Consider the following 16,552-nt stretch of genomic DNA (forward strand, 5'->3'; position numbering starts at 1 on the left):
CATCCAAAAACGCTAAAACGCAGTGAAAAAATCAGAGTTTACACTGAAACGCAGGGAGACTGAAAACACTGTAGAAAGCATGCCAGGCCTGTAGATGGTGCTATAACTGTCATGGTCAGAATACCTTTTTTTGTAGATCTCCACCGAAGTAGAGTGGAGCTGATTATCTGGTGTATTATTAAATACAAAGAGTAGAAGTGGAGCAACAGAAGCACATTTTGTTGAAAAACAGTCGGCAGATTGAGCAGAACAAGCACAACACGGTAGTTCAGGACGATTGTAACAGAGGTACTGTTGTATGCGCTTGCGTGATGTCAGCATTTCCACTGAAATCACCGGTGTACTGTTTACACAGCAATGTTGTCGGAAGCGTTTCAGAAAAACTCCACTCTTGAGGCTGTTGTCAAAAATTTGCATTATAGGTTGGCTAAAATGCTGTTTTCATGTAAACGTGAGACCCAAACGCCACCAAACTTATGCCTTTCATCCTAAAACCATTGTCGGGTAAACGGCTCCTAAAACGCAAACACAAAAACACTGTTGTGGCGTAAACAGCAAGTTTAGTGGAAATGCTGACGTCACCCCCACTTTGCGCATGTGCACACAACAGCAATTAGTATTTACACACATAGAGAAATTTTATACATCAGAGTAAAAAGAAAATCGATTCGGTATATTAAACTGTAATGCAAGGTGTCTCCATGGTTGTTTGTTTTACCTTTTAGGTGCAGAGCTGTGGGATAAAAAAACACCAACCCAAATGATTTGTGCTGTTTGTTTGTATGCACATCTTTGTGTTTTGCAATGAAAATGTTACTTATTGATGCTGCCATTGTAAGCGCCTTTGCATGAATTTAGTTTTATATTTTTGTAATGATTTGTTGTTTATGTAATCATATCAAAAACACAGGTTTGTAGCTAAAAATATTAATGATGACAAGATGGTCAGAAAAAAAATTCATCACCTTTTGAGTGCAATCTCTGGTGCTAGGATTTAATGTGATTGTTCAGGAGCTGCGTGAATAAGGGCCTGGTCACACTGGCCATTCGAACCATGCAGTACTCAAGCACTATTGCCCCCCCTGCAGCGCAGTTCCCCAGTTGGAGAGTACGGCCAGTGGTCACACTATTCCGATATGATCCAGACTTTAGCAGGTATTACATGCACACACATGGCCCTCCCACGTCATCATAAACAGAGCGTAACCTCATCAGAGTCAGCTCAATGAGACACAGATAAAACTGCTACAACCTTAGAGACTATTAGGCTGATCTTTGGTTATCTTTGGTGGACACAGCCCTCTAGCACCCTGCTATTGTTAAAAAAGATGGCTGAGAGGAACGGTTGCGACGATTATACATCATGCATCATACGCACTATCCACATGCTTGTGCTGATGAGTGAAGCGAACCGGGATGGAAGCACACCTCTTCAAAGTGTCCCAAAGCAGAAAAGTGAATCATGCACAGCACAGTTGCAGTCACACTGGCCAAAGGAACTGTGCTTTAGGGTTGCAGTGTACTTAAGCACAGTACAGTTTGCCAGTGTGACTGCATCCTAAGAACACCAACCCAAATTACTAAGCTGCGAACCTGACTTCTGAGTGGCTTCATCTTTCTGCTGGAAACCTGTGAGAGTCAAAGAGATTAGGTACATTTTTTGATAATTAAAGTACAGTCTTGTTAAATAAGGAGTAATTATCATTGAGTAACACTGTATAGGTGAGGGTGTGGTGTTGGCTTATCTACAGTGGAGATTGATGAGAGATCAGCTTTAGGCATCATTGCCAGAGTAGATTGGCACAGGTGTCAGCTATTGGCTGATGTGCTCCGATCTGCAAGATCAGAGCTTGCTGAACAGAAGGGATCACACCCACACACGCCTACGGTCTGATAATGGGGCATTTACACGACAACAGTTATAAGATAAAATGCAAAAGTATTGTTGCGTTTCTGCCTATGGTTTAGCCAACCTAAAATGCAAGTTTGTGAAACCAGCCCCCAGAGCACAATCTTTGTGAAACCTTGAAGCCACTGTTGCCGTGTAAACAGCAGGCCAGCATTTTTTGTGAAAATACTGGCCTGCTGTAAACTGTAACCATTACTATTCACACACTTTTCACACACATTAAGCAACCTGCAACATCAGAGTAAAAAGAAACTATACACAGTACAATTAACTGTAATGAAAGGTGTCTTTGTGCTTGTGTTGTGTGCAGTAGCTCTCACACTGGCCATTTGAACCATGCTGTACTCAAGCCCCATTGACCCCCCACAGTGTAGTACCCCAGCTGGAGAAAAAGGCTAGCAGTAACATGACTCTGACTTCTTCTTTTTTTTTTTTTTTTTTTGATAATTAAAGAACAGTCTTGTTTAATAAGGAGTAATTATCATTGAGTATTGAGTAACACTGTGGAGGTGAGGGTGTGGTGTTGGCTTATCTACAGTAGAAAATGATGAGAAATCAGCTTGAGGCATCATTGCCAGAATAGATTGGCACAAGTGCCAACTTTTAGCTGATGTGCTCCGATCTGCAGGATCAGCGCTGGCTGAACATGAGGGATCACATCCACACACACACACACACACACACACACACACACACACACACACACACACACACACACACACACACACACACACACACATACATACATAAACGCATGCACCCACACCTACCTTCTGATTGAGGGGCCGTTTACATAACAATGGATTTAGGATGATATGTAAAAGTATTGTTGGGTCTCTGCCTCTTGTTTATTGGGGAATGGCGTCTCAGCCATCTAAAATGCAAACTTTTGAAAACAGCCTCCAGATGGACTTTTTTTTGAAAATCAGCAGCCAATGTTACCGTGTAAACAGCAACCCGGCATTTTTATTGGGAATGCTGTCCATATGTGCACACAACAATACAAAAGTACTGTTGGTTCGATTGTAGTGGACTACCGTGTTGTGCCTTTGTCGCTGAATCTGCTGCATCTGCTGCATCTGCTGCATCTGCTGCATCTGCTGCATCTGCTGCATCTGCTGAGTGTCTTTCAACAAAGTGCACATTTGTTGCATCACTTCTGCTCTTACCATTCCCCAGTACACCAGATGATTGGCCCAAGTCTACTTCTGTAGAGACTTACCATAAGTTACTTCTCGACAAAGTAGTTTCCCACCAACAGCAAACCTGGCATGCTCAGTACAGCGTTTCCAGTCCCTCAGCATTTCGGTGTAAACACAGATTTTTTCTCTCTGTGTTTTTGCGTTTCAGGGTGAAATGTTATTGAGTGAACACATGATGAAAAAAATTATCTTTCAAATGAGACTGATGCTCCATATATATATTTGTTAAAGTTTTACTTACACCCTCGCTCTCCTATTCACTCAAGAGGCTTCTTATACTCCATTTGATCCCAAGAGTAAATAGTAACCTGACCCTTGGCAAGAGTTCATAGTGTTTTGGCCAATGTAGGTCAGTGATAAGTTAGGCTGTCTGTTGATGCTATGCAGTACTCAACCTAAACTCTGGTTGGTTGTGTGGCCTTCTGCTGATCTTGCTGCCATTTTTCAATAATTGATCATGTAAAGGTTGGAGCTGTTGACTGTGAAGGGTTCTTCAGTTGAGCCCACAAGCTTTTGATCAATCTGGGCATACAATTAATAAGCCATGAATTACAGAGGAGAGAGGGATTAAAAATCATCGTATCTTAAAGACTTAATCGTTCTGTATAATCCGTCTAGGTCTTTGCGTTCTCAACATGCAGGTCTGCTCGTTGTACCTAGGGTCTCTAAAAGTAGTATGGGAGGTTGAGCCTTTAGTTATCAGGCTCCTCTTCTTTGGAATAACTTACCAGTTGAGGTCCGGGGAGCAGACATGGTCTCAACCTTTAAGTGTAGACTTAAAACTTTCCTTTTTGATAAAGCTTACAGTTAGAGCTGGATCAGGTCTGAACCAGCTCTTAGTCATGCTGCTATAGGTTTAGACTGTTGGGGGGAACTGACACACAGGGCTCCTGTTTCCCTTTTTTTTCTGTCAGTCTAACTTCTAGTCTTAATCTCCTGTTGTAGTTACTGACCATACACCTCTCTGGGAGGATCTGAGTTTGTCTTGTAGGTTCCTGGGGATCGGTGAAGTAGACGACCTGCTGCTGTGCTCCTGTCAGACTCCAGCTGCTACGGCTTTGGATTGTTGCTGGGAATGGCCTGCTGGTTTCTCCTTAACTGTCGCCACAGCGCCAAACTTCAGACTGCGTCTGTTTCTCTCTCTCTCCCTTTCTGTGTATGTGTGTGTGTGTGTGTGTGTGTGTGTGTGTGTGTGTGTGTGTGTGTGTGTGTGTGTGTGTGTGTGTGTGTGTGTGTGTGTGTGTGTGTGTGTGTGTGTGTATATGTATGTGTGTGTGTCTGTGTGCGTGTGTGTCTGCCTTTAAACTATTTCTGTATGCATACAGAGTTGGCAGTGGCAGCTAAAGGTCTTGTCAAATCAAACAACATTCATGTAAGAGCTTTGAGGTAGAGTTGTCTGTCCTTTAATATAAAAGGGTGGGCATATCAATCCAAAGCCCCTGGCACCAAATGTTGAAGTGTCCTTGGAGAAAATGCTGTTATTTTGTGAAAAAGATTTGCCAACACTTACTGGATCTTCACATAGCACCATCCTCTGTCAGTGTATATACACAGTGTGTATTGGCACAAACAGGTGACAAACTGTAGAACTGTCACTCCTGCTGTTTTTCAGCCAAGTAATTCAATACTTTGACTAATTCTCACACTCTATGCCAACTCTCCGTAAGTTTATCGCCCCAGCTTGTCTGCAATGGTGGTTGACAATCTTTTTGACATTTTCATTTTTAACGTGTTTAGACAAGGTGTTTTGATTTTTCCGTTGAAGGCTTTAAAGATTAAAAAATTCCAAGTAAGTTTTTGTCTTCAGTGATGTGTAAAGTGTAGGTTGCCAATTTTTTCCGAGGACTTACTGGGCAAAACCGAAAGCTAAACCGTGACAGTGATGATAGGTGTGGGTATGTTGAGTAGGTGGTTTTTTTTTGAGGAATGACACAGGGGAGTGGTTTGTGGGAGCAATGGTCTTAGTGAGATCAGGATTTATGTGTTTATCTGCCAATACATCCTGTACCCGAGACTCAAGCTCATTAAGAAAAAGTCTGAGCATTTAGAATAAAGTGGAAATTAAAATAAACTCAATTTCGCCAACTAGACTTTCTAATTTTTTTTTTTTTTTAGAAATTAGTAAGAAATAAAAGCTACAATAGGAGATGAGTAATAATACAGAGTCCAAGATAGAAATTCAGCAATAATAGGCATAGTAAGACAGCTTTCCAATAATTATCCTGATAAATCAAGAAACTCCTCTGAGAAGGCAAAATGCTTGAACAGTGTATTTATTAACTTGATTAGACTTATGTTACACTCATGTGGTTATGAAGATCCTCCATGGACAGCATTTTTTTTTTTAATCCAGCACCTGAGATCATTACTTCCCCGTTTCCTTGGGCTAACATTTTAATTTTGGATCTGATGCATAGATGCTCATTGTAGGCCCTTTGATTGGTGAGGTCAGCATGGACAGCTTGACCAGTCTGCAGCTACAACAAACTGTCATACACTTCATGTTCTCAGTCATAAAGGTGAGATAGTTTTTCACATCCCCTGAAATGAAATGATTTGGAATTAAGAAACAGTGATTCCCCAAACACAGATATTGCATCATTATTATTTATACTCAGAAAAGAAAATCTTGTTAGTCTCTGGGCTGATCTGTTCATAAATTTGATGAATAAAGGTAGATTAATCAAAGTGAAACAGTCATCGCATCATATCCAAGATGGTTTGTATAATGGTTGTGTCTATCATTACATTACCTGAAGTGAGTAAATTCAGGACACTCCCACCAACAGACAGTAAATATAAAGAGAAGATTCAGTGTTGTCTGCCACATCCAAGGAGTGGTTCATCAGAGGAACTCCCAACATCTTACTGACTGGTGAGTAAGACATTTCTCTGATTAATTTCAGATGACAGGAGGATCACAGTAGATGAATAGAAAAAACAAGTTGTTTCTGACTGTACTTAAGCATTATTTGGACTGTGTGACTGTGGCAAAATTAAGGCTGTTAATTCTTCCTCCCTCCTTCACAGAGATTCTTCTACTCACCAGAGAGAAAATGGTGAATTATGAAGTGACTTTGTTCACGGGCAACCTGATTAACTCAAAGACTTTAAACAATGTCAGCGTCAAGCTGGTGGGTTCAGATGGAGAGAGCAGTCCTGTACGTCTGGAAGGGAGAGTCGACCTCTTCATTGGAGTTTTTGGAGCAGTAAGTCTGAAATGACACTCACAATGTTTAAATGTACTGCGTGCTTACAAAGCCAGCTGTGCCTCTGTGTGATTTGGAGCATCTTATGTAAACTCTAACTGACAATAAGTCCTAGAAAAATCTGACACACATTTCAAGCAACAAGTTTTACTGTCTTTGACTCTTCAAGCCCAGGTGAATTAATGGAATTTTCAAATTGTCTTTTTTTTCAGATACATTTCACATGACCTCATGGATCTAATCAAAAAATTTTGTCATTACTCAAGGTTTCCAACTTAACCGTGTCCTGCCCAAAGTCGATTGGAAAGCTGCTCATGATAGAGATGAACAGAGATTTGGCTGGAGATGCCTGGTTCGTCGCCAAGGTGACAGTGAAATCCCCTGAGGGGGACACATGCCACTTCCCAGTATTCCACTGGATTGATGACACTGACACGTACATGTTCAGAGAGGGAAAAGGTACTCTTCACTAACAGAAAATAAAATAAAGACAAGATTTGAAGATAAACTGTAATGTCAAATTTAACATCTTTGTTAATTTCTTTGAGCTCTTTTGGTCGATGGAGACACTCTCCCGGAGAAGCGCAGTCGGGAGGTGGGCTGTCGAGAGAAAGAATATGTGTAAGAGTGGAGAAATTATCTTCCCCTTTTTATTTAATTACAGTCACAAGTCTAAAGTTGTTCAATATGGATTTCTGTATTTGTTTTGATAACTATCCACCAGCTAATATGTGGTTAAACCTGCCAGATTTTTTTTTTAAGAACACTTATGTAGATGTCTGAATATGTGTGAGCTATATTGTTCTTTTATGCTCTATTTATTAACCAAAGGTATTATTAAGTTGCTCAAACATTTGTCATTCCCATGGTCTGTTTTTCCAGATGGCGTGAGTATGCACCAGGCATTCCTCACTGCATCAAGTCACAAGACCCGAGCTCACTGCCTGTTGAGGTCAGGTTCTCCTACTCCAAGAACAACGAGTTTAACTTCAGAGTCATTCCAGGGTGAAGTCCTAAATTCTCTCAGAATCTGTTGATCCATCAATGTGTCTACCTGTTACTCCAAAGTATTTTAGGTATACTGATCACTTCCTCCTTGAATTTGTAGATTGCTTGAGGTGGTATTCAAGTTACTGGCTGATTCTGAGCTGCAGTGGTCTGCTTTGGGGGCTTTCTCCAAGGTGTTTGGCGAATCGGCTATGTCAGGTATTACTTTTATTTTGAACTTATTACATCATAGCAAAACACAACACATCTCTCCTGGTATAAGCCTTCAGAATAAAAAAGAAGAAGAATCTAATGGGATTTTTACACAGAGTATTTTCAAAATGAATTCAATCATCCATATCATAAAAATGAGACACAGCCTATATCTAAGGAGGAAATTAGATAACAAAGTGCCCATTGATTATTAATCCATCTTAACAGAATTACACAGTCAAAATGCTTTTCCTTTATATGAATATCTGTTAAAAAATGATGAAATGATTGATAAACAATAGTAAGATCTCTTATGATGAAATCTCACTGTAAATGATCAAATGATTTTGCGAATTATTTGTCAGACATCAACCCTCTTTTTGCACAACTGGTTACAACTGGAGCATCCTTTCTGAACTGGGTATGACCTTCAGTATCCATGCTCTGTCGGGGTCCAGGCTCCCAGCTCTAGGTTTGTGGCTTTCTAGATTCTGATATGTGGCAACAGCCCAAAGTGATCCTGAGCCCACAATGTAATAACTTTTAACCCAACTTTTTATCATGTAAAACATCTTTATTATATTTTAGGTTGTTGTTAAAGATTAGCTCTAACATGGTTTCTGATGGAACATGAGTTACTTTGATGATTGAAAACATTTATTTTAAATGCAGGAAAATACATTGTTTAAATATGAATGTTTCACATAGAAAAAATAAAATAAAAAAGAAAAATATAGGGAAGGATTTGTGTGTGCAGAAATAAAGTGACATGGCAGGATGAACACAAGAGTTTAAATAATACAGACTCAAGATGAGACTGGACTGAGCATATAACATGACAGAACTCAATTCACTGAACTTCCTGGCCATATACCAACACTTTTCAAACATTATCCCTTGGGCAGGGAGGGGCCCCATATGACTGGAGCAGATTCCTTCTCTCACCTCTTTCTTAAAAGCAAAATAATTCTAAGACTTTATTTAATTCAATTTAATTCATTGATTTATTACTTAAGGTATACACTGCCTTAAAGTCACATTGAATATATTAGGTCTCCATGGTAATACCACTTACTCTCTCTTATTTTGTCTGATAATGCTGCATAATATTAGTAATGAAGCATCCTTGCAGTTACACAATCCTTGTTTCTATTTTTCTTTTTTTCTTTCTTTTTTTTTCGGACAGCATCTTGAATTTTATCTCCAGACAAAGGGGCACTCTGTACTTTGCTTGCTATATCAGCAAAGTTACACAACACAATCACACAGCAAGCATCACTTACCTCATATCCATCACAGTCACCACGGATGAAAGTTTTAAACTAAGATCCTATTTCTGAAAATGTCCTAGATCCAAAAAGCTTTTAAAAAGGTGTGGTATTAAAGACTACAGTCTGACCAGACAGGTGGGGGTCTAAGGGCATCCAGGACGGGAGAAATCAGAGGTTACAAATACAAAGCAGTGTTGTGTTTTATCTGAAGTTGAGATGGAAGTGCTAAGTGATGATTTAAAAAAGGGAGAGGGCACATGGTCTGTTCTCAGAGTGGTTGGAATCACAACATAATGACACAGTGCTAACTTATGTTATTAACGCATTTCCTGAGTTCTCTGAAACACTCTGTTTTTCTCCATTTTAACTGCATGTCGATTTCTCTTTTAATCAGTGAGGTTAAAACTTAACAATCCTAATTTTCCAGAATACGTTCAAAAACATTGGAAGGATGATGATTTTTTCGGCTACCAGTTTCTGAATGGCGTCAACCCCATGTTGATCCAACGTTGCTCAGTCCTCCCTGAGAACTTTCCTGTCACTGACAGCATGGTCTTCCCCATGGGTGAACGACGCCTGGCAGAGGAGCTGAAGGTGACTGTCTTTACTTTACATAGACTTTTAATAGAAAAAATAGTTCCATGAATTTTTGAATGTGCACTTGTATGATGCATGGACATGTCTACTCCATGTTCATAAAATCCACACTGTATGTATTAGAGCCAATCTGTTCTCATCCTCTCTAAAACTTCAGAATGGCAACATTTACCTGTGCGACTACAAGGTTTTGGATGGACTTGAAGCAAACACTGTAAACGGGAGAAAACAGTACCTCATGGCTCCCCTCATCCTGCTTCACAAAACCCCTGAAGACAAGATGATGCCAATCGCCATCCAGGTGAGAGCAACTTCAATACAACTAAAAATAATCATCACGGTAAGAATTAGAAAATGGTAGTAATCGAGGAGAATCGAAGGAGCTAGAATATATATATATATATATATATATATATATATATATATATATATATATATATATACATATATACATATATACATATATATATATATATATATATATATATATATATATATATATATATATATATATATATATATATATATATATATATATATATAAATATGTATGTATATTCATTCATTCATCATTCATTCATTTTCTATACCGCTTATCCTGTTTTAGGGTCGCGGGTGGCTGGAGCCTATCCCAGCAATCATTGGGCGAGAGGCAGGGTACACCCTGGACTGGTCGCCAGTCAATCGCAGGGCTGTATATATATATATATATATATATATATATATATATATATATATATATATATATATATATATATATAAATATGTATGTATATATATATATAAATATGTATATATATATATATATATATATATATATATATATATATATATATATATATATATAGTAAGTTTTACTGAGCAGGCTTGAGAACTTAAAACATTAACAAAATATAACAAAATTAAAAACGTAAGAAATCAGTTTTATTTGTGACATGACATGACATGACTTTGTGATGCATGAACAGCGATAATACTGTGGTTTATCTTTACATTGGCATATTGTTGAAGCAGACATAAAAATGTCCATATCCGAAAAAAAGGTTGAACAGACAAACTTCCAGACATTCGTTTTTCATCATTTTTAACCGATGTTTGTAACTAACAATGAAACTCTACATTTCCTCCCTTGTAGCTGAAGCAGGCTCCTGCAAAGGACAACCCCATCTTTCTTCCCTCTGACTCCGAGCACGACTGGCTGTTGGCCAAGACTTTTGTGAGAAGTTCAGATTTCAGCTACCATCAACTCATTGTTCACCTGCTGGGCACTCACCTGCTGGCTGAGGTCTTTGCTGTGTCTCTGCTACGCAATGTGCCCATGGTGCATCCACTCTACAAGGTAACTGCAAAGGAATACAGTGAAAAACACTGATTCTTTATCTTCCTGATGGGGGTAGCCTTCAAAATAATAATACACAATGTTGTGTTGGTATTTATCTACTTCAGGGAATTTCATAAATCTTATTTGTATAAGAGCGTGAAATTCCAGACAATTTTTAAAACAAGAATATAAATATTACGGGTTTATAACATTGTTCATTTTTTTCCCTTAGCTCCTCATCCCCCACACTCGGTACACTCTGCAGATGAACGTCATGGCTCGACTTCTGCTGATTTCTCCTCAAGGGTTTTTCCCAAATGTGAGAAAAAGCTACCAGCCACTAGTCATGTTGGCCAATGAAATCTTAATTTTCTCAAAAACTGTGCATGCATATGGCAAAAAAAAAGTTGAAACCTCCTAACTAAACAATTTTTATGTATTTTTTTATCAGGGTATCAAGTATTTATATCCAACAATATTCTCTTCTGGTTTCCAGTATTCGGCTTCTGGAAAAGGTATCGCCCCGCTCCTTCAGAGATCACTGTCCAAAGTGACGTACACCTCCCTCTGCATACCAGATGACATTGCTGCGCGTGGGCTGCAGGATGTGCCCAACTTCTACTACAGGGATGATGGACTCAAGCTTTGGGAAATCATCCACAGGTACAGCATTAAGTTTTCTCGGTTTTCTCTTTGTTATCTATGGATCAAAATAATGTTAAAGACGAGCGGATTGGAGTAGAGTGACATTCAGAGTTGCAAATCTTTTAAGATGTTTGATGCTAACCACTGGCAACACCAGACCTACTCAAAGTTTGCACAAGCACACACCTCTCTTAGTTTCACCAAACATCAAAGATCCCTGCTTCACTGTGGTAGCAATTAGTCCTTAAAAGTTCTAAAAACAACAGGACTGTTCGATAAAAAGAGATAGTCTAATAAAAGTCCCACAAAGGAGCACTGTACTACAGCAGAGTGAATACAAATGTGAAATTTCATGTTTTTAATAACACTTCTTGAATTTTCTCTTCAAGGTTTGTGGAAGGAGTCCTCAGCTATTACTACAAAACTGATGCTGATGTCCAGAAAGATGCTGAGCTGCAGAAGTGGATTTCAGACATTTTTGTGGAAGGATTCCTTTCCAACGCAGGTTCAGGTTAGTTTGAGAGAAAAAAAAAACATAGTGGCCCTCATTTATCAAATGTGGGTATGGCAAAAAAGGGGTGTATGCTCAAATCCACACACAGGTAGGTGCAATGTCTTGAGCAGCTTGATATGATACAGGCAAGCAGTTCCATTTAACCACTTTTTTTGTGAACTCCTGTAAAATATCTACTGTTACACCTTCTAACCTGTTGGTCTACTCCTATCTCTCCCACAATCTGACTCCCTGCCTCAAGCCTTTCAAGTCCCTGCATGGCGTTAATGCATTTACAACGGACATTACATACAGTGATGTAAAGAATCAGCATTTGACTCACTAAAGCTAAAAAGGTATCTGTTCAGGTTTTTGTCATACAGAATGAAAACAATTTACAACTAATTTGTAGATGTATATGAGCTCATATACAGTAAATTCTGGTTACAGCATACCTTAACTCTTACAGTAAATGATCTTAAAATAAGTTAGTAAGACCTCACTTCAAGACCTGTGGCAATCTTTGCTTTTCCTGTCGTCTTCTTGCTGCAGCATTCCTGCTCCTAAACAAAAAAACGGCTTCAGAGATGAAGGTCTAAGGTACAGCTCCTGAGCACAAAGGTGGCTCATTTTAAAACTTCACAGTAAAAATCCCCTTACTGGTCACTAGGGAGCAGCATTTTACCATATGCATGTGCAGAACATGTATATGGTGAACATCAGCTGCACTAGAACACCAGTGAGATGTTCTAGTGCAGCTGATAACCTAATCATAACTTAACCCAAACCCTCATAGTGCCATGGAAATGGTGAAATGATTAATACTCTAGACATGGTGGAGTATGATTTGGTGTTGTCTTTGTTTTGTGTGACCGTTAATCACAGTGACATTACTCTTAAAAAAAAACAAACAAAGTTTCTTTTAAGCTTGCTGAACGGACTGCAGAGCCAGATTGTCAATAGTTGTTCCACTGCATTGAAAATAGTAGCATATCTTAGTGGCAAACTGTGACAGCTCCTATTGCCGATAGCTGATCAGAAAGCTTCTTCATTTGTTTTTGTTTTTTTATGTTCAGTTAAACGGTTATCATATAATGTGGTTCATCTTCTGTAATTCTCAGGAATTCCACAGAAATTTGACACACTGCCTCAGCTGGTGAAGTTTGTGACCATGGTGATCTTCACCTGCTCAGGACAGCATTCAGCTGTGAATGCTGGACAGGTGAGCCATTTCATTATTGTTGTTTCATTTTTGAGGCAAGTTTAGATGAGGCTTTGCAACCTAGCAATAAACCATTAAAAAAAATCAATTTAAGATGCTTTGATTACTTTCTCTGCCGCTCACTATTAAACCATACAGTAAAAAAATGAACAGACTATCCATGGCCTTCCAGTTAAGGCCTAAACATACAAAACCTATTTTGCTTTCTGGTTTGTACATCACTCATCAGCATATTCATGGTGCTTCAAGAGATACCCATAAGTCACCTGTCAATCTTTGCAGTTGGACCATGGTGCCTGGATGCCCAACTTTCCCCCCTCAATGCAAGAAGCTCCTCCTGTCAAAAAGGGGGAATCGAGTGAGGAAACCCTAATGAAGGCGCTCCCCGGCGTCAAAGCGACAGTTCGTGGAATCTTCATCATGCATGTTCTCAGCAAGCCATCCACTGACTTTGTAAGTGTCAAATACTTAATCAAAAACACATGAATCAAAGATATGCAAACCTTTATTTCTCTAGCTCAAGATGTCACTGAGGCTAAATTTTTCAGAAGCTCTGACAGTTCAATGCACTTAAGACAGACATTAACACTGATTCCCCTGTATGACTAACTAAACTTGTTTTATTGTTTTCTTAGATAGGTGTCAGTGAAAGTAATAAAAGTTACTTTAACAATTTTAGATTAAAAAAATGATGGAACATACGAAATACAGACATGACCCAACAAACTTATTGTTGTTGTTAAATTTTCTTTAATGGAATGTAGGGACTTTCTTAGTGATTATTAAAGTCTCACACCACTTCATAGTCTCTGTGACAACACCACAACGGATGAAGAAGTTTAGCAGTGAGGAGAATTGTGTTTTTCTCTGCCGAAAACAATTTCTGTGATTAATTTTGCTGTGATAGTGGACAGTGGAGCTTAACTGTCTGACAGAAAAAGGACAGAAAGGCAGAAGAAACCTAAATAGGAGAATGACAGAGCAAGGGCTAAAGGCTAAAACAAGGAATAAACTGTTTGTGATAATGTTCATTCCAACCCACATGCAGTAGTTATTCTGCAGTGGTCAGTTCAACTTGAGACTCTTCCTTCTTGAACAAAGAAAACCATAGTCAAAAAGAAAGTTTGATCTAAATAAACACACGCTTTGTTTGGAGTCATGTCATCATGAACATGTGCACGCCACTTCCAGCCAAAGGTCACTGCAATCCACTTTAGGTGGATAGTCTTCACAATCCCGTTGATTATAAATTTGTCTTAGAAACTGATATTTTCCCGAACTGTACTGTGAGAAATCTTCTGACTTATTTTTACTGTGTATTATATTAATGTAAGTCTGTTAACATTTACATTTTTGTTGGAGGAAAAAGAAGGAAAACTTAATTTTAAATGTGTCGTTCGTGTCTTCAGGTACCTCTGGGCCAGTACCCAAACCAGCTCTTCTCTGAGGATAAGCCCCTTGAGCTGATAAAAAAGCTTCAAGGAGAGCTTAATGAGCTGGATGGAAAAATTGACACCAGAAACAAGGGCCTGGATCCCCCGTACATGTACATGAAGCCTTCTGTGATGGAGAACAGTGTGGCCACTTAAATGTTTGTGTGACCTGATCAGCTGTTAGCCAAAGTTCAGCTTCAGCTTTATCCAAAACAAGAGGATAAACGTGATCAGAAAAAATAGTAAATACTGAATTAAAAAAATAAACAAAAATATTGACAATGCAAAGAAACTATTTCATATAATCATTTTCTTCTAATGTGTATGACAGACTGCTTAAATGACCCATTTTCTGTTCTTATGAGGTGTTTCTTTAATCAAAATGCTCATGAGATTTGCCTATGAGCTTATCAGATAGCTACATTATTTTCTCCCTTTGTCCCTCTAGGATTTTCACTTCACAATTAAGTGAGGGGACTTAAGCCCAAATAATAATCACCTTTTTCATTTGCAACTTTTTCATTATTTCATTTTCCCTCAGCACTTATTAGACTAAATGGTCAAGACTTAATGTCTGCTCTGGGTTTCTCATTTATCATGCTTTTCAATAATTGTTAACGTTACTTTTCAGTGTTTGTTCTGTTTTTAAAATAAATAAATATTCTGGGTTGGCTAATGTTGTGTTGTTTCATGTTTTTGTAGCACTGGGCAAGTATCTGGGTTGACGTTGTATCAGCAGGTAGCCATTGCTGTGAAGTCTCAAACTGACCATGAAACTGAAAAAAATTATTCTGATTCTTTTTCATGACAAAAGCAAAAAAAAAAAAAAAAAAAAAAAAACAGCCACTCAGGTTACATTATGTCATATTTAAGGCAAATGTGCCAATTAGCCTATTGGCCTGTTGGATGCTTGAAAATAAGGTCAACTCTGACGGAAATGCTTGATCATAGGATCATAAGATCATAGGATCATAGGAGATAAATTTCTCTTCCTTTTTTCAACTTGTGATCAAATGAGTTAGCAAATGGCAAATGCTTCGGTACATTTCTCGAATCATCCTCGCCATGTGCTAAATAGTAAGTGCAATTCTCAAAACAGTTTGTACAAATTGCAAAACACCATGGATTACCTGTCTCTTTCTCAAAATTCTTGGTTCATCTCTTAAAAGTAAATCTCTGTGTCAGTGAACATGTCAGTGCATCAGAATAATGAGTCCTTTGGTCATTGTGTTTCAATAGGACAGTCAAAGTGCTCTGTCATGTTATCAATACAACTGTAAACTATAGGTAACGTTCTGATGACAGTTGTTGTTAATTGTAAGTTACATCTTAGTGTATGTGAGAGATTGATTCAAAGAGACGAGACAAAATTCACATTTATGCTTTCACTGTTTGTGCTGTAATGTGTTGACTGATTCCATCATTGCAATATAAAAGAAGGCGCAGCATGGCACAAAGAAAAAAAAAGTAGAAATGTAAATATAGGACAGTCTCTTTGGGAAAAATGTTCATGCAGTGCTGTGGGAATTACTGTTACACTACAGCACACTGTCAGGCAGGGCTGAGACGGTATGCTATTCTTACAATTTGATTACAATTTTTGGGGGTTTAGAACAGATTCAAATTGGGATTCTTCAATATTGATAATTTTTGCAATTTTAGTTTGCTTTTTTTAACACCAGTCCATGTGAAAAGGTTAAATGATGCTGATGATGTATTAAGACTATATCAGGAGCCATATTTTCCCATAAAATGCACATCACATAAATAGATAGACACATTTAACCCTCTGCTGGAGACAAGTGGTAACTTTTTTCCAATCCTGTTTATTAACAAAGACTAAAATCAAGAATTTGAATTTGAAAAAAAAAATGTTTTTTTTTTTTTTTGACAAAGAATCAAACAAAAAATCCCAATGTATCAATTTTTGATTTTTGTCCTACCACCCTCACTGTAAGGTCTGGTACAGAGGTCAGAGTGTGTGTGTGTGTGTGTGTGTGTGTGTGTGTGTGTGTGTGTGTGTGTGTGTGTGTGTGTGTGTGTGTGTGTA

At 38.4% G+C, this 16,552-nt stretch overlaps 1 protein-coding gene across 1 annotated transcript; it reads left to right on the forward strand.

Annotated features, from left to right (window-relative positions):
* The first annotated feature begins 6,077 nt into the window (after positions 1-6,077).
* On the forward strand, positions 6,078-15,033 carry LOC141807760 (arachidonate 12-lipoxygenase, 12R-type-like). Its single transcript, XM_074693962.1, has 14 exons — positions 6,078-6,320; positions 6,587-6,779; positions 6,869-6,941; positions 7,203-7,325; positions 7,429-7,526; positions 9,219-9,385; positions 9,546-9,689; positions 10,524-10,727; positions 10,942-11,028; positions 11,206-11,372; positions 11,744-11,865; positions 12,969-13,069; positions 13,352-13,522; positions 14,479-15,033. Exons 1-14 carry the CDS (start codon positions 6,168-6,170, stop codon positions 14,656-14,658), a joined length of 1,983 nt encoding a protein of 660 aa, XP_074550063.1. The 5' UTR covers positions 6,078-6,167; the 3' UTR covers positions 14,659-15,033.
* Positions 15,034-16,552: the final 1,519 nt, after the last annotated feature.

The sequence above is a fragment of the Halichoeres trimaculatus genome, unplaced genomic scaffold, assembly GCF_033239565.1.
Source record: "Halichoeres trimaculatus isolate MK-OKI-2021-1 unplaced genomic scaffold, fHalTri1.1 fHalTri1_scaffold_2, whole genome shotgun sequence".
NCBI lineage: Eukaryota > Metazoa > Chordata > Actinopteri > Labriformes > Labridae > Halichoeres > Halichoeres trimaculatus.